At 39.3% G+C, this 18219-nt stretch overlaps 3 protein-coding genes across 3 annotated transcripts; 1 reads left to right on the forward strand and 2 right to left on the reverse strand.

The window, feature by feature from the left end:
• Positions 1-1663: 1663 nt before the first annotated feature.
• pole2 (polymerase (DNA directed), epsilon 2) lies at positions 1664-7922 on the reverse strand. Its single transcript, XM_044047624.1, has 19 exons — positions 7816-7922; positions 6861-6961; positions 6321-6396; positions 5368-5445; positions 5171-5264; positions 5001-5075; positions 4810-4893; positions 4655-4711; positions 4509-4557; positions 4311-4383; positions 3448-3620; positions 3272-3361; positions 3120-3174; positions 2964-3023; positions 2806-2883; positions 2603-2711; positions 2202-2378; positions 2031-2098; positions 1664-1841 (listed from the first exon to the last, which is right to left on the reverse strand). Exons 1-19 carry the CDS (start codon positions 7884-7886, stop codon positions 1823-1825), a joined length of 1587 nt encoding a protein of 528 aa, XP_043903559.1. The 5' UTR covers positions 7887-7922; the 3' UTR covers positions 1664-1822.
• Positions 7923-8657: 735 nt separating this feature from the next.
• LOC122782995 (kelch domain-containing protein 1) lies at positions 8658-14114 on the forward strand. The gene is made up of 13 exons (XM_044047625.1): positions 8658-8799; positions 9802-9872; positions 10035-10152; positions 10308-10420; positions 10623-10710; positions 11139-11222; positions 11298-11378; positions 11483-11541; positions 12076-12185; positions 12308-12380; positions 12499-12583; positions 12824-12876; positions 13263-14114. Exons 1-13 carry the CDS (start codon positions 8689-8691, stop codon positions 13399-13401), a joined length of 1185 nt encoding a protein of 394 aa, XP_043903560.1. The 5' UTR covers positions 8658-8688; the 3' UTR covers positions 13402-14114.
• A 40-nt stretch (positions 14115-14154) lies between these two features.
• Positions 14155-16765, reverse strand: LOC122782996. Its single transcript, XM_044047626.1, has 3 exons — positions 15976-16765; positions 15418-15485; positions 14155-15139 (listed from the first exon to the last, which is right to left on the reverse strand). Exons 1-3 carry the CDS (start codon positions 16438-16440, stop codon positions 15037-15039), a joined length of 636 nt encoding a protein of 211 aa, XP_043903561.1. The 5' UTR covers positions 16441-16765; the 3' UTR covers positions 14155-15036.
• Positions 16766-18219: the final 1454 nt, after the last annotated feature.

Here is an 18219-nt window from a genome sequence, read left to right on the forward strand (position 1 = left end):
AACAAAGCCACCACGCCACTAAGGCCGCCTTCGTCTAGGATTGCTGTTTGCTTTTAATCTTGAGTTTGGATGATGAGCTTTAAAAGCACCTGCTCCTCACAAGAACTGAACTTATGACTTCAGGACTTCAGAGCAGCGTTGTTGTCCACTGAGCTACCTGCTCTTTGCAGTTCTTCAGATTCTCTTATAGCTTTTGACTGTTTACGTTGAACACTGAACTCAAACACTTGAGTTCTTCATAAGATTTGAACTCACAACCTCAGACATAGAGGATCTTTCTGTTCTCAGTCCCGTTCTTCCAGCAGGAGCTATTCTTACTGAGCTGCAGAACAATATGTTGCTGGTATTTTTAACTTCTTATTATGGTCTAAAGTTTGAAAGTAGTGCAGAAGTTCAGTTGACAGTAAGAGTTGAACTCACAACCTCAGAAAGACAAGTCATCTTCTGATGGACGGAGCTATTTGTGCTGATGAGTTCAAGCTGAATTTCTTGGTGTTTCTTAAGTTTCTCATCCATTATTATTTTAAATTCGGCAGTTGTTAGAACCTGCAAGATGGCAAGGTAGGTTCCACAACAGCAGGGTTGTCCCAGTCCAGCAGTCACCAGGTTCTGGTCCACAACCACAGGACTGCTCTGAACATTAATTATTCAGGAGGTAGTATTGAAAATAGGATTATAAAATGTGGTCGTCATCTCTGTCTCAGTCTCAGGCACATGATCAGGTGACATATACTATGACTTTTTTTAAGTGATTTTGGACGACATACTTAATTATACTTACGGGCTACCCATGGCCAAGTGGAAAGGGAACTTGGCTTGTAACTGGAGGGTTACCGGTTCAAGTCCGGGTGATTTGGACGACATACAAATATAGTAAGTCTTGTATGACTTTTTTTTGGTGATTTTGGACGACATACTAAACTATGACATTTTTTTGGTGATTAATCATGGTTAATAGTCATGTGCTGCTACATGTAAATAATTCTCCAAATTGTGTATCTATTTTAAACAAATTCAACTCAACTCACTAAGTGCTTATACTGTGATTGTCCATCCTTGGTGACGCTAAGGTGCACAAGTGAAATAATGGAGACAGAAGCAGGGCGAGGACAGTGGAGACAAACATGTGGTCACTGCTGCCTAAATGATCCATACATTTCTTACTTGTTCTGTTGACGCTCTGTTCACACCTGCTGTTAACAACCGACCGAAGGGATCCGATCACACCTGCTAATGCTAATGTGACGTCACTGCTCCACATGTAAACACACACACCTTTCATTTCATTTCTCTTCACATACAAATGACGTTGTTTTCTGATTGTTACAGAAAGACAAAGAATCCAGGAAATGTTAATGTTATTATTTTCCCCATTAATCGAGTATTTGTTTGGGCCAGAAAATGTTTGAAAAATTATAAGCCCATATATTAGAGTGCAGTCATTAGTCATACTGGCAGACCTCGCACATATCCCATAAAACTTTTCAATGCCAATATCTGCCCATAACGATAATATCGTGCATCCCGACACATATCCATGTCAGGTGTAAACTAACAACAAACTATTTCAACATCAGATCAAATGTCAGTGTGTGGTCCTACATTGGACCTACATTTTAAAAATACAACTGACTGCTGATCCATACACAAAAATGACAGAATGTTCAGCATCAAGAATAAAATTTTATTATACATTACAGAAGATACATACAAAATAAAAGACTACAATGAGTTGATTAAGTGTCTGTTGTCAACACCCATTATCATACAGGTTTTTATGTACAAAATGATAACGGCTCCAGTTGTGAATCCATGATTTACTTCAGAGGCCTTGAAGTTTGCTGTAAGAAAACAAGTGTGAACATTAATGATTGATCATACTAAAACAATCTGAAATCAATATCCTGTCTAGTTATCCAAAACACATTGAGTCAGACTTTTTGTTTCTGTCAGACTTTGGAGGTTAAAGTCCAATTGCTACTGACTAAATGTGTTTTGGATCAACGTCACAAACGGAGAGAATAACCTACCTGTCCTCAACAGTTTTGTTGGATGGGTAGTACACCTTAAATGTGAAACCACTTTTTGGGAATGAGCCCTGTCAAAACAAATCAACAAATATTCAAGAGATTATACAGTGGCTTTAAGATACAAAGATATACAAATCAAAAATGATCAGTTAAGTATATTTTGTTTTGTACCGGGTTGACGCAGAGGCAGTCTGTGTTAGTGATGCTGAATGGATCGTATTTGTCTGCAAAGACGATGACGTCGGGAACTGGGTAGACACGCAGGGAGTAGTCATACGCCCAAAATACAGGACTGACATACAGAGGCAGGGGAGTCAGGTGACCCTGGGACAGGATGGTCTTGACAAACTGGAAAAAAAGAAAGAAAAAGAATGATCATGAATAACAATTACATGAATATATGTTGTGTTTTGTCTTGTCAGGGAACAGCTTTTAGCTTCACGAACATATTTGCAGCATGATGTCATTGGCTTTGGAACACAGTGAGAGAGAGAGGGAGAGAAAAAGTAGAAAACAACAACCTCTCTCAGGTCAGAACAGGTTTCTTCAGACTCAGGGAAAATAAAACTCACGTGGTTTGGAATGTCAAGATTGTTGTTGGGCAACCGCACACAGTTCCTGCACATCTTATTGACCAGGTCTTCTCTGATAATGACGATTTCCTGGCTGCAGTACTGGATCCTAAAGTGCAGCAAAACAGTCCGTTTTTAAGGGTTTGGCTCCCGTTTCATATCAAATGTGCACACATGTAATAAAAGCCACATGCTTGTTTCACCTGCACGGGTTTGTCGTGAACACGGAATATGGCACCCTCTGTCTGAACTCCTCTGTGATGTGCTCTGCCAAGGGAGGCCTGTGGGGAACATATTTATCTGAATGAATCCACACAACTCACGTCTTTCTGTCACGTACTGGATGTGTATAAAGGTCTACCTTGGCAGGATGGTGCCTGGACCAGGGTCTTCAGGACCAGGGACAAACACAAAGCGGCTACTGCAGGTTTATGATAAACAAATGTCAGTCAAACAAATAAAAACTTGAATTAAATAAGATGAGAAGAGACTGAAGACAAAGCATGTCAGATCTTGCCTGTTGTGAATGCTGGGGAATGAACATATGGCATCGGCAAGAGCCTTCAGTGACTCTAAAAAGGAAAATAAAAGAAATAATAAAAGGTTCTAAAATGCAGTCATTGATCCATTTTATTGTGCACACGGGTGATAAAGAGCCAAATGTTTCACCTTTGAGTGATTTGATCTGTGTTTTTCCATACGGAGCAGAGGAAAAGTTTCCACACATGATGAAACAGGTGGGAGGCATCGCAGCATAGCCTAGAAAAAGCATACAAAGTCAAGCTAAATGACTTTGCTTATCCGTGAGTTGGAGAATTTACGAGTGTGACACTATATTATCAGACCTGAAAACATGAGGTTGAGCTTTTCCATCACTTCAACGCTGTCCAGCCACACATCAGAAACTATTATGAACATGGCGTCCTCGTTCTCTTCCTCAAGCTGCTTTAGTTTGGCAGACGCCTTCACTGACGTGGTGGATGGACCCCCAAAGAAGTTTGTGTTGCCATAGTATGCCCTGGAAATGGACACATTCAATCCGACTCAGACAAGAAGAGAGGCTTCAACACAGGACCACAACACTTCCTTCTTTTTCTTAACTGGTTTTGTCATGTTGTAATTAGGGTTGCAAAATTCTGGGAATTTTCAAAATTGGAAACTTCCCATGGGAATGAATGGGAACTTAAAGGAGTTAAGTGAAGGTTGGGAACTTGGTAAATAACATATATTAGCGTCGTCAGATTTGAAGCAAACACAGATGAATGTCAATGCTATTCCTCAATCACAGGCACATAGCTCACTACTTACTGCAGGGCTATGACATCACCGATGATTTGGAGAAACCTGAACCACTAAAGCCACATATTTTGAGATCTATCTATCTACGTATCGATATACACAAATTAATCTGTAGAATTTTGCATGCAGGTCTGCTTATGACAAAACTAAATCCATTTGTCATGACACACTTTTCTTGAAATGAATTCCCATTAATGGCTTCCACTTAGGAATATTTCCAAAGTACCTGAATTTAAGTTCCCACGGTAGAGTTTCAGGAATTTTTACTGTGAGTTTTCCACCCCTTTGTAACCCTAATTGTAATTGAAAATAGTCTCCATATTCACCGACAGGGAAAAGTTTGTCAAGTTGTTGTGCATAAACAATTACTGGTGATAAAAGTTTGCCTCAACACTTCAAACCTACTGACCTTGTGGCAGATGAAGGTTCTGTTGGTGGGAAACCAAAGCCATTAACGTGGAAAACAGAGTCCTCGTACCAACCTATTGGACCAAAGGCAAAAGTTTACCTTTTAACAATAGACATCATGTCAAAATATTTTAATTACACAGCATATTTTCGCCTTTTTAGTTTATTTTAACTGCAGGTGAAGTGGTAGTTATCTTACCCTCTGCCAGCACGAAGCAGGACTCAGTGTACAGACCGTTATGGAACTGGTGAGAACCTCATTAAGGAATAGGACCATTCAAAAAGTATGAAAGAACATACAACAGTATTGTGATGACAGGCTCCCACAAACAGAATAAAGGATATTGCTTTGGACATGTCCAGTTGGACTGTTCCACTTTGGTCTTCCAGGTAGAATTTACCCTTGAAAAGATTTTTTGAGAATTAATTTAAAACCTTGACAAGTTTTTTCTGCTCCATCTAAACCAAAACATACAAACTTATCTGCATCACCGACTCACTTCTTTCAGTTGTGTGACCATCCCGAGTACAATCACCTCTCCCAGTTTAGCTGTGCTACCAAGCAACGCTTCAATTGTTTTCAGCTAAAATAATACAAAAAAAAGAAGTCAAAACACACGTTTGTGTCGGTGAAATTTCAGTTTCAGCTTAGTGATGATACGAGATGACAATTATTTGAAATCCTCGCTACCTGAAATTTGTTTTGACCCTCTTCCACAGCGGCTCCTATTGCAGGTGGGGTGAAGAGCTCATGCCGATGTGTGCGCTAAAATGTTACGATAAATAAATTACATAAAACATTCAACCTACACATTGACTGTAAACGGGAGTGAGAGTGACCAACACAGCACACGGATTAACCTGTTGTAAGAGTGTGTAGCGCTCCCTGAAGAGTTCAGCTTTGTCTCTGGCCAAACCACACAGACTCGGTGTTGGATGTCTGGTCATACTGATCCTGGGGAGAAAAACAAGCGTGACATGAGCAACATGAAGGCATCTGTTTGGAATATTTTAGGTTCATGTTGGTTCAAACACAAATAAACAGTCGCTTTACTCACGATACAAATTTCTTTCTCTCCACGCTGTAAATGTATCTGGGCACGTCAAAAGCTCCAATGACATTGAAGACATTATCTCTGAAAGACAGTCACGCGGCACAACATGAGTAAGTTATTTCTCGACAGCTGATTATACCACAATGACTTATTATAATCTTATATTGTGTTTCATGATGAATGCATTATTATAGTGTGTCATGTGTGTGGAATTGATGAATGAATTAATGAATAAGCCACACTTCTAGTCCAAGAGTCCTCTTAACCACACTTGCTGTCATGGTATTTGCTCCAGAGTGTAAAATAGACTTATGCTTAAAAGGAATACTTCACCGATTTGCATTTAGCTTTGTATTACTGGAACAGGGGTAGTATTTTTGAAAAATTGTGCTTCCCAACCTGTTTCCCCTGAGTTGAGAAATATGTTCATTCTTTTCTTTGTTACGTGCCCACCAGTGACACTTGGTCCTGTTAGCGGAATTAGCTTTGAAGTTTCAAGCCTCAGTCCAAGGCCTGGACCAAGTGTCACTGGTGGGCACATAACAAAAAAAGGAATGAAAATATTTGAAACGGAGGTTGGGAAGCACAATTCATGTATCACCACTCATCCACAAAGGGTTCATCACTTCTGACAACCAAGTGACAAACTCCAGCTATTTAACCCCTGTAGGATTTTCACCTGAGTCCCCATGTGCATGTGATTTGTTATGGTCACAGAAAGACCCAGCCTGCTATTGTTTGTAGGAGTTCACGTGTAGTGGTTGTTGAAGGTTCTTTAACTGCCCTTTTAAACTATCTGTTATGCTATGTCAATATGTGTTTAGAGACCAATAGACAGATAGAAATAAAATGTTGTCGTAAAAACAGTGTAAAATTATACATTAAATCACACAGAATTATAATTTCTTACACCCAAAATCAATATGTCATTTAATAATAACCAAACTCTTACTTACATGGTTTCATCACAAGACTGAGTGCAGTCCTGCACAGCCGTCTTCACCACAGACAGCTCTATCATACTAGATGACACTGTTGGAAATACAACGTGGTCACAACTTGACACAAGAAGACATTACTGGATGCTGCACACAGCAGATTATACAGCACGTTAAACACACTAGGGGCTGCAACAATTATTCGATTATTAATCGATTACTAAATTAATCGTCAACTCTTTGCATAATCGAGTAATCGGCCTAAAACAAGCTTTCTGATTCTTCAGCTACTTAAAAGTGAATATTTCCTGGTTTCTTTGCTCCATAGAACAAATTAAAAACTGAATACTTTTGGGAGGTGGACAAAACAAGACATTTGAGAACATCATCAATTCCAGGTTTGAGAAACAAGGATCAACATTTTCTGACATTTTACAGACCAAACAAGTACTCGATTAATCGAGGAAATAATTGAAAGATGAATCGATTACGAACGTTAGCTGCAGCCCTAAAACACACACAAACGGTCTGTAGGGAGTGACTTTGTACTGTTCATACATGGCTGTTTTTCCACTGCATCCAGGACCTTTTCAATGACATCATCCAGTTCAGAAATGTTGATGGACTCCAGCACCTCCACAAGGTATTTGCTGGCTTCACTGGAACAGCAAGAGAATGTTGAGAGAATATTATTATTCTCTGGATACCAGTAATATAACGAAACAACAATTCTGTGATATCCACATATTGCAAGACAATCATGTAGCGATACATCACAATAACTGTCTAACTAAAGAAAACTAAAAGTGCAGGATTTATCTGTTTATTCACAACATAGAGAACAACAGACTGCTTACTTGTGCCTTAATAATTTAAATATCAATGTTTGCCCTGGCATATCAATTATCGTATTGCACAAGGACTACATTATATCAACAAAGTGATATTACTCCTATTCTTTGTTTAAAGTATATTTTAAGAGAGTTAATCTATGTCATGCAGAAGAAGGTAGTAACACAACATCACGTTTAGTAAATGACCGAAAACACCTGGATGAAGACGACAAATAAGAAGAGGTTTGAGTTCACTTGCAATTATTGTGTCTCAGTGCTTGACACGTCTAGCAAACTGAATGGAGAAATTATTCAGATCTAAGGTTTTTGTGTTGTTGTTGGTTGAAGTTTAAGCGGTGGCAACAGGTGCATCCAAATTTAAGAACATTATTATTACCAGCGCTGTTGTTTAATTTTATTCCTTGAAGAACAAAACACGATTTCCTATTCGTGCATCAGAAATAATCGATTTGACACAATACAACAAATAAAGAGAGGAGAAAACGGAGGCAGTAATTCAACATTGTAGATGCCAAATGCCCTAAAGTAACAATATCGATATATTGAGTATCGAATCCACGTCCATACACAGTACTGTGTTACCGCGGCAAGCCCAGCATTAGCTTAAAGTGTAGCATAAATATTTTAAATAATAACGAGTGAACACAACTGGTACATACGGTCGTAGAATGAGTCCCCGCATCTTGAAGCCAGCGGAAACTTTTGTTTTTATTTTGCGGACAACATCCATGTTTGCTTCTGTGTCCAACTCAAGCTTTGGCGCTAAATGAGCACTTCCGCGTTTATTTCATCACTTCCGCTGGTTTATTTTTTCTTCTCCTACTTCTTTTTCTTTTCTTTTTTGTTGTTTGTGTAAGAGTCATGCTCATATATTGCATTATGTAACGCGAATGTAGCAAAATATAGAAAAAGCAAAGAAGTGGGAAAAAAATTGTTTTCAAATGTTATAATTTTAGCTTAACATACCAATGTGACATGTATAATATTATTTATCATTTTACTAAGTGTTCATTTGTAACCAGAAATTTATTATCTTTACCCAAATCGTTTATTTTGATTGTATTTAATTTAATTTTATTTGTACTAGTTTTATTTTGAAAAACACAGAGGACCGGAAGTCATAATTTATATTACAACACAGCAGCAACAGTCAGCGCAGTCTTGTTTGTATACGACAGGTGGAGAGGAAAAGTCTCGTTTACGCAACGTAAGGGAAAGCTAAATGAGTAGGGAAGATATTTTCCGGTAGTATGTGAGTATGTTTCTTAGAATGTATCTCTGCATTTCCTGTGACATCCTTTAACCACACAAAATGCCACAAATGCACCCGTGACACCGCGACAATCCTCGAGTTTTGTGGCTGACCATTCACGCAGGACCTAACAGCAGCTGACAGACAGACATTCCGGGCTGACCCAAGTTGACCGGAGACATTTTTAGACGGATTCTGCCATTTCAACCTCCCTGTGTGAGTGAGAGAGAGGACAGAAGACAAGAGAGAGAGGACAGAAGACACAGAAGACACATCAGTCATGGACTACGCCGCCTCGGAGAGCCACTGCTCGGAGCTTGTGGCCAGAGAGAGGAGCGGACATACCGCTGTGGTGGAGGACAACCTGCTGTATGTGTGGGGAGGATATGTGGTGAGAGGACATCAACAAATATCAACACAACATATCAAACGAAGATCTTGTTTAAGGTGTTGACCAGTTTGCCTAAGGCCAGCTGTGGCCACATTTACACTGACAATAAATAGTAATAATAGCAATTTATAGTAATAACAGCAGTAGTAACGTCTTCAGTAAAATGCATTTTTACTAGCACACACAGTCCATAGTCACAATGTAGCAGTAGTAGTAGTAGTAATTGTTGTTGTTGTAATAGTAGTAGTAGTAGTAATAGTAGTAGAAGTAGTCGTAATAGTAATAATAGTAGTAGTAGTAGTAGTAGATAAATGATACACACTATTAAGCAATTAACTAACCATTGTTAGTAGCAGTAGTAGTAGTAATTGTTGTTGTTGTTGTTGTTGTAACAGTAGTAGAAGTAGTCGTAATAGTAATAATAGTAGTAGTAGTAGATAAATGATACACACTATTAAACAATTAACTAACCATTGTTAGTAGTGTAGTAATAGTAAGTACAACCTGCTGTATGTGTGGGGAGGATATGAGGTGAGTGGACATCAACAAATATCAACACAACATATCAAACGAAGATCTTGTTTAAGGTGTTGACCAGTTTGCCTAAGGCCAGCTGTGGCCACATTTACACTGACAATAAATAGTAATAATAGCAATTTATAGTAATAACAACAGTAGTAACGTCTTCAGTAAAATGCATTTTTACTAGCACCTACAGTCCATAGTCACAATGTAGTAGTAGTAGTAGTAGTTGTTGTTGTTGTTGTTGTTGTTGTTGTTGTTGTTGTAATAGTAGTAGTAGTAGTAATAATAGTAGTAGAAGTAGTCATAATAGTAATAATAGTAGTAGTAGTAGATAAATGATAAACAATTAACTAACCATTGTTGTTAGTGTAGTAGTAGTAATAGTAATTACTTTAATCATTCACAGTAATTAATGATGATCTTATTGCTGCTCCACATGGTTATTTGACTGTAATATACATTTTTTATTCTCTACAGTCAGTTGCTGATAACGAAGTTTTCCTATCCAACAATCAAATCTGGGTGTATGACCTACAGCAGGGTGTATGGTAAGAGAAAAAACCCAACTATATTTCAAACCTGTCCATGGTCAAAACACAACAAAGAACAACCATGTTCATGTCATTACTTCTGGTGACTGGTCACTCAGGTATACTGGTGGGTTATATAGTGTCATCTCTATTGTCTAAACTGTTGCATTTGTTTTGAAGGGAAGTGTTTCACATGACTGGAGAAGTTCCTCCCCCAATGTCTGGGTCCTGCGGCTGCTCTCTGAATGGACACTTGTACATATTTGGAGGTTGTGATGTCAACGGACAGACCAATCAGGTTAGACTGATAAATCTGCTCTGTTAATTACACTTTTAGAAGTTAAAGTTGGACCTACCTGACAGGAGCAGGTGACAGTACACATAAAGATATTTCAGTAATACTTGAATGTCCAGAGACAAATGACAAAGTGATCCTTGTTTGCCTTCAAACAGATTTACTGTGTCAACCTGACAGACGGTAACTACACGTGGAGGAAGATCATACCTGAGAGAGGCTGTGCTCCCTCACCTCGAGACAAAGTGTCCTGCTGGATTCACGAAGGACGGTAAGCGGTGTGAGGACAAAGCGGCGCACATTTCATGAACTAATATTTCATAGTTACTGTATTATATTATATGTAATGCCATACAGATTAATATTTGATTTGCAACATAATTCATGTGATATTGGAGCCAGTTCCTGTTTGAACCCAAGTCTGTTCTTTTGTTAAATATTTGTTTTATCTTTCTTTATTTAACATAATCCAGGTTAATCTACTTTGGAGGGTATGGTCACAAACTACTGGCTGATATCGACCACAGGAACAGAAGCTTTATTGTAGATGAAGCAGCATGGGTATGATCTTTTTATGTAACTTTTGGGTTGTTTGTGCCTGAGCGTGGGACTCATAGGCGGCTGCATGCTGGGTTTTTTCCTAATGGTTAGAGCAGTGTTTCCTAAACTTTTTTTTAAATATGACCCCTGAGGTATGATCTTACCCCATAAATAAAGTAAATCATGACAGAAGTTACAGAAATGTTACAGACTTTAATGGGTATGGGTAAACCAGACATTATCAAGAAGTATGTTTGATAAATTTCTGTTTAATTTAATGCATGTGTTGTTTAATAATCTAAAGCAGAAAAAGTATAATATACTGTATCTGTTTGCGGGTCCTGACCCAGTCTCTGGGAATCATTGGGTTAAATTAATTTCTATTTTCCTTGGTGATACATAAAGTCTCTCTTAAATTAATTGTAATGACCAAGGTCATTTGTTTTCAGGTGGAGGACGTTTATTGGGGATGGAACAACGAGGTTCACATATTTGACCCCGTGCAAGCCAGTTGGAGTGAACCACAAACTCATGTAAATGAGTTACACACTTGTATACATAGTTTTTTATCAGTACTATTGAAAAGTGACAGTGATTTTTTTGCGCAGGGACATTCTCCGGCCCCTAGGGCCGCTCACGCCAGCGCCACCACTGGTTGCAGAGGATACATCTTTGGAGGCAGAGTCATGGTGAGACCTCTCTTTTATTTGCAAAAACACGAGTGAAGTCTGCAATTGGTAACTTGTCCTACTGATTTCCATTTCTTTTTTTTCTTTTTCTTTTTTAAATACAGGAAACAAGGAAAAGTGACATTCACTGTCTGAATTTAGAAACATGGACCTGGTCAGAAATGTGCGTATGGGATTGTGCTGTGTTTGTAAATTTGTTTTGAGTCCAGCTGGTTATGTTTTAGTAGTCAATGAGGAGAAAAAAAGAGCAAAATTATTATTATTTTTTATTTTTTTTTACCTCATTTTGACAGTTTTGGTTAGACAGTAAACAGGCGTAGACAATATTCTAAAATACACACTTATAAAACACTCCTGGAACCACCTTCATACAAACACCCCCCAAATTATACTAAAGATTACTTGTTAAGTATAATCTCGAGCTATGAGGAGGTTGGAGTTAAGACATCCATGTTTTTACTATACACTTCCTGCAAATGCAAAAAGCTATTTTTGCAAATCTATGAAAGTCGCTTCAATATACTGTTATATCATGATGTCACAGAAGAGTCACCAAAAGACTTGTAAGAATGAGCCCTAGAACCACATCTAAAACACATATTTGACACATTAGGTTTAAATGTGTACAATTAAAATCACAGCTTTTCTGATTATCAATGGCAATTTTCAACCACATTGTGCAAAACATGTGTTCCAGAGTCCCTGTGTCGTCGTCTCCAGTGGGCAGATCGTGGCACTCACTCACAGCTGTTTCAGACAGGACCTTGTTCCTGTTTGGAGGTCTCAGTTCAGACTGCAAACCAATGAGTAAGGAAATGCACCCATGGTAATTTGTTTGTTTTTCGCCCATTTTCCATGTGTTCCTTTTTGATGTTTGTAAAATTCTTCGTACAGTTTTATTTTAATTAAACAAAAACTTCCTCCATCAGGTGACGGGTGGCTGTTTGATGTCGAAGCAAAGAAGTGGACAGAAATTGAACATCCTCACGAAAATAAACCAAGGTAGCCATTTATCAGTCATTTGTTGTCTGTTTTACGTATGAACTGAATGAAATATGGTAAGATGCTCTTTTTGTAATGATTTAAATTGTGCGTCTTTTTCACTTTCTTCTGAACTAAGGTTGTGGCACACGGCGTGTCTCGGGAAAGACTCTGACGTTGTTGTGTTTGGTGGAAGTTGTGACTACATCCTTCTTGTCGACACAGTGAGTATCACAAAGAAAAATAACACACACAAGTGTATGAATATACAGTGTGTGGAATAAATCCAAGTTTTACCGGCCTTTTGGAAATAATTGTAACAAACGAAACAGATTCTTTGCAAAACAGCAAAGAATCTGTTTAAAATCACACGGACACAGAGACACAAATGTTTTTCATGCGAAGTGAATTTCAAAATCAATCTGTTCACTGTTCATCATATCTTGTATATTTTCTGTCTTTAGGGTCACTGCAATGATGCACTCGTTTTTCAGATGCAACCATATCCCTTGTTCAGGTAAACATTTTCTCTATTGTATTTTCATGGCGAAGAATTTGTAATGAAGTAGTATTATATTGCAGAAAATGTACTGTATATGACGGTAGCACTTATAAAACTCAAGTGAAAGTATTTAATTAAATAACAATGCTGCATTACATTAGAAAGGGTCAGGGGTTCTGCAACCTTTAGTATGAGAAGAACCATTTTATAACCCAAATATAATTCATCTGGAGCCAAGAAATCTATTCCATCCATAAATTATTTATTTTTAGGCTGTAGAGTCACAGAAAAGAAACATCCACTGTCTCTTTGTCTTTGTCTGCGTCAGCTATGTAACTGTTACTCCATACGAGGATAAAAAAACTAAAATAAAAAATCAACTACTTTCCTTCTTTTGACAGGATTTGTGAAGATTTCATTGCAAAGAACGCGAGGAACAATGAGTTGCTCCGAAACCAGCTTCCCCTGCTGCCGCCCCAACTACTCACAGCTGTACAGAGGAGGATGGCTTTCTACAGACCTTCCAAGAAGCAAACATAATCACGAAATGCCTAGAACATTTTCATATCATGGCTTTTTTTTATTATTATTTTAAAGAAGTAACAAACAACTTGGAAAAGGACACATAGCTGGTGTGTCCTTTAATTTTTAGTTGAATGCTATTTTCCTGCAGTGTTTTGAATACAGAACGATATACAGGTCCTTTGTATCTTAAAATGATTTGCCATGTTATCGACAAAAACCCTGTCCGGCAAAGCTCAAAGAGCATCAAAGGAAAATGGTATTGTTTTATAAGTTAAAGAGAAAAAAAAGGTGTCTATTCCCATCTTTATCTGAGGACTGTGCTCTCTGCAATGCCTTACTCACACTGTAGGGTTGCATTTTTATTTAAACAAAAGTTTTTGTTACGGTTTACTGTGACGATTAAATCACACAGTTAAAAAAAGAAGTAATCTCCTGTGGTGGATTATTGAACAGCTCACACATGCAGACCAACATTTAAACCCCCTGCTGTGTTGCCAATTTTTATATGTAACGTAAAACAAAGATACCAGAAATCTTAAGGAAGTGCAACTTCTCTTAAAGCTGCAGAGCTTTTACTGTAAGTTACAGTAGATTTTGTTGCCGTTATCTTATTCCATTTTTAATTTAAGGACTGCTCTCTTTTATTTAAGTATTATTATGGTGCTATATGATACGGATGACTGTGTTTATGGGATGTCTGTAATGATTAAAAGACACAGTGACAAGTCTTTCTTGAGGTGGATTATTGAACACGCGCACACACAGATGAATGGTCGTAAATGATTTATTTACTATTTAGTGTCCATAATCTTGAGGAAGTGCAAAATTTCCTGCATGAGTGGAGAAGTGTGCATGCTCTGCTCCACCACTAAGTGGCAGCAGACATCTGTGCTTCAATGTGGACTTAAATGAGCAGATATGCAGCTGGGTTAAACTGAGAGTCTCTGTTGCCACACATTCCTTCTTCATTAGTGTGAAAAAGGACAGGAACTGTGGTCAGGAAGAAAAAAAAAAAACCCTTAAATAAACAACCACGGCTCGTACCTCGGCATGAAAAACGACAGCCCTATACAATGAGAGCACTCAAGTGCTGGTGGAAAATGTTTTTTTTTTGTTTTTTTTCTTGCATATAACAAGAGTCGCAAGGCCTAAAGAATGTGCCCCAGTTCTCAAAGCCTCCACATTTCAGCAATCGGAGAAACACCAGTGTCGTCTCCTTTAGCGATTAACAGAGTTAAGTTAAAGTAAAGCCAAATAATAGGTAACCTGTGGGTGCATACTCTGTGGGAGGGCGATAGAGACACCTTACCACTGCAAACAACAAACCAAGGAGGCCTCTGTCTGTCAACAGCTCTGGTGTATAAGACAGGAGAACCTCCTGGCATGTGTTCAGGCAACCGTTATAACTCTGTTAAGTAAGACTCTGGTATAAGCAAAGCCATGGGCTGCTGCACATATGGAATTTATCCAGGGAATAAAGAAATGCAGAAATACAATGAAGCAGCCTTCCCATGAAGCGGGGGGAATTTGTCAGAAGAAACCCTGGTTCCCTTATTGTTATTATTCAAAATGCCCTCTGCAGACTGCTGCATCCCATAAAAGCAAAGCTCGAAAAGGGACAGTGTCCTTGCTGCAGAACCCACAGCTGGGTCAACTGTACTCTCGCTCAATAGTGTCCATCAGCTCCTCCTCTGATCCATCGTACAGGATGACTGGCATGGTGAGAGACGAGCTGTCGCAGCTGCCAAACGTCCTGGGGAGAGTTTGGACGCAGGTTAATAAGGTGCTGATGGAAAACAGGAAATCTGGGCGATGTGTTGAGTTTTCATTTTTGAGGTTTTACAGACACTTTGTTTCTGTGCTGCTTGCACACATCAAACTCATCTGATCTGCACTGACAACAAAGATCCCGTGTGGTATCTCTCCATCTCTCCAAGGTAAATCCGATCTGGCCCCGGCTCAGCTTTTACTACTCCTTTTACTGAGTTGTATCAGTCAATGACTTATTTATCAGAGCAGTTGTTTACTTACGATTGTTTCTCTGACGTGGAAACAGCATCCAGCAAAACCCCTCTTGTCAAAAAGCCCTGTGAGGTAGACTGACACAAAAGGAAAACAAATCATTTCTCCAAAATGGTGGAAATCAGACACATGATATTTGCTGTAACGTCGTTTTTTTCTTTGGTTTTTCCTTTTAAAAGCAGTTTTAAGTTTCTTATTTGAAGTAAGTGAACTTTGCTACATGAATGAATCTATTAATGAGAACAAAATGTAAATAAAAAAAACATCAGGAAGCCTCTTTGACTGTTGTTTTTGCTTGTTGGTGAAGGAAAGAATATACATAATTTATGTTTAATTACACATTCTAAAAGTTTCAACCTGCACTATTATATTAACTATTGTACTTTTTACTTTGGTTGTAGTTTTTGGAGAATAATTAATGTGGTATTTTACTGCATCATATAATAATAGCACATTTTCACATTCTTTGTTTATTTTATAAACTCATCCACCCGTTGATGATCTTTACCAAACTAAAGAGAAAGAGGCTAAATTGTGTGATGATAACAGGGAAATAAAAGTCCTTACACTGTGCTGAGTGGGACAGTGCGTGAAAGCGTCGCCGCTCCTGTTGTTTACATCTCGTGCTCCACAGCGGGGGCCACGTGGCTCCTCGGCGGCGCTCACCTCGTCCTCCGTGTCCGCTCGGCTGAAGTGACATAATCCGTACGTTTTAGACGACTTGACGAAAGTCTTCTTTGTCGGCGGTTTCCTCGCGGACTCGTCATCGTCTGCGTGGACCGTGTCCACTTCTCCGTCGTCCACGACAGCAGCGTCGTCGTCCTCCCCGGACAGGTCGGAGTCGGGACCCTCGCTGTGACAGTCCTGTTGCGCGCGGTTGCGCGCGTTGCGCAAAACCGCGTGGATCTTGAGAGGCTTGAATGGGCCACAGTCCCGTTTGCGTGAAGTGACACCGGCCGTGGTTTGAGTCACGTTCACTTCACTGACGCACGCGGGAGCCACTTTCTTCCCTCGGCTCGGTCCGCTGCCCATGACTGCTGCTTTTTAAACCCACACACTCATTTCCAAATCCCTCTCTTCTGGCGCACAACTGGCACAAACTCCCACAGTTGAATATTAACCAACACAGACGTGATCCTTGGCAGTGTTTAAGGTCAGTTTTCAATTAAGTTTAAAGCTGCTACTAATCAGCTCCGAAAGTCAATTTCCTTAAATAATCCCGCGCTCATGTGCACATCTGGAGATGTTCGCGTATCCCGTGTTCCGACGTGACCCAGAGCCGCTTACATAGTAATTCAACATCAGGAGAAGGAGAAGCTGTGGACCCGTTACATAACACCAGTTTGGCTCAGTACCCCTGGGAGAAAACTCCGCCTTCATATAGTGGGAAACACATACCCTTTAAATGTTTCCATTATTTCTACTCAACTAAAGGAACTTCTTCTTCTCCTTCTTCTTGTTTTATTATTATTTAGAAACTGTTCAGAACCTTTGTCTCTCGTGTGCCACAGGATTTAAATGATCTTTGTTTCAAGAAAAGAAAAACTGAACATTTACATGTGTAGTCATTTCCTGGCTTGACAGAGATTACATAAGGATTTAGACAGTATAAATGAGAAGGCTAATAGGGGCAGTTAGTTTGATTTATCTGTGCCACATCAGCAACAATGACCAGCCTTTCGCCCGTCTGTGTTCAGCTAACACATTTTATTGAGCCAGGAGGGGTCAAGAGTGAGTGAGTGAGTGAGTTCCTGTCTGCCCGCCAGGCCCGGGAGGCCCCCGAGCTCACCAGTCCCTCCAGTGACTGATTAAGACTGAAGCACTGAGCCACAAGACGGAAGGGGCATTCCTTTCCAACAGCACAGGCTTCCCAGAGATTCCTCAATAAGCTTTTGTTTGGCCCACTTGCACATACAAAAGACACAGTGGGGGCATCTCCCCTAGAACCCAGAGTCCACCCGAGAAAAGAAGTTGTTTGCCATCGTTCATTAAGTGCCTCTTTTGCCCTCTTTTCTTGCTTATGTGTGCACATATGTGTGTGTGTGTGTGTGTGTGTGTGTGTCAGACAGCTGCTCTCTCTGGAGGACGACCAAGTCAAAGACACCTGCTGGTTAAGCAATTGTGCATGTTTGTAACTGTGAGTGTGAAAGAGGGGGGAAAACAATCAGACAGCAAGTCCCAGATGTCTCATCGAGGAAATTCCTGCTTTACTGCCTGGTTTTTTTTGGACAACATTTCAGTCTATTTACAATAAAAGGTGCAGTGTGATGTGTCATTAGAGACCCAATCAGAATATTCACTGCATTGTATTTTATATAGTATCTTATTATATATATATATATATATATATATATATATATATATATATATATATATATGTCTTTGTGAAGCCACAGACAATTCCTTAAAGGGAAAAAGAGCTCGAGTAACAGAAACATTCTCCCACAGTGCAATACCTGCATAATTAGATCTTGCTTTTCCAAAAGTCTATTAAATCCCATTTAAGTGAAAGAAGATTAACTGATTATTGGCTTTTACAAAGTAAAGTAAAAGCACATGAGCAAGCAAGCTTCTTTTCTCTCTCTCTCTCGCTCTCACTCTCAGGCAGTCTTGTTTGTGTTGTTTTCAGCCCCCATCTTTGTTATGCTCTGCCTGCGTCAGTGTATCATTAAAAAGATCAGGCGGCCACATCTGGAGAAAGACTCAACAGCTTCCAGACGAGGGGGAGGATCTGCTGCGAGATGGAGGCCACAGCCCAGCTTCCTACATAACTGTGGTTTCCCTGACTTCTCCCGGGTTTCAAGGATGTTC

Source organism: Solea senegalensis, linkage group LG16 (genome assembly GCF_019176455.1).
Source record: "Solea senegalensis isolate Sse05_10M linkage group LG16, IFAPA_SoseM_1, whole genome shotgun sequence".
In the NCBI taxonomy this organism is placed as follows: domain Eukaryota; kingdom Metazoa; phylum Chordata; class Actinopteri; order Pleuronectiformes; family Soleidae; genus Solea; species Solea senegalensis.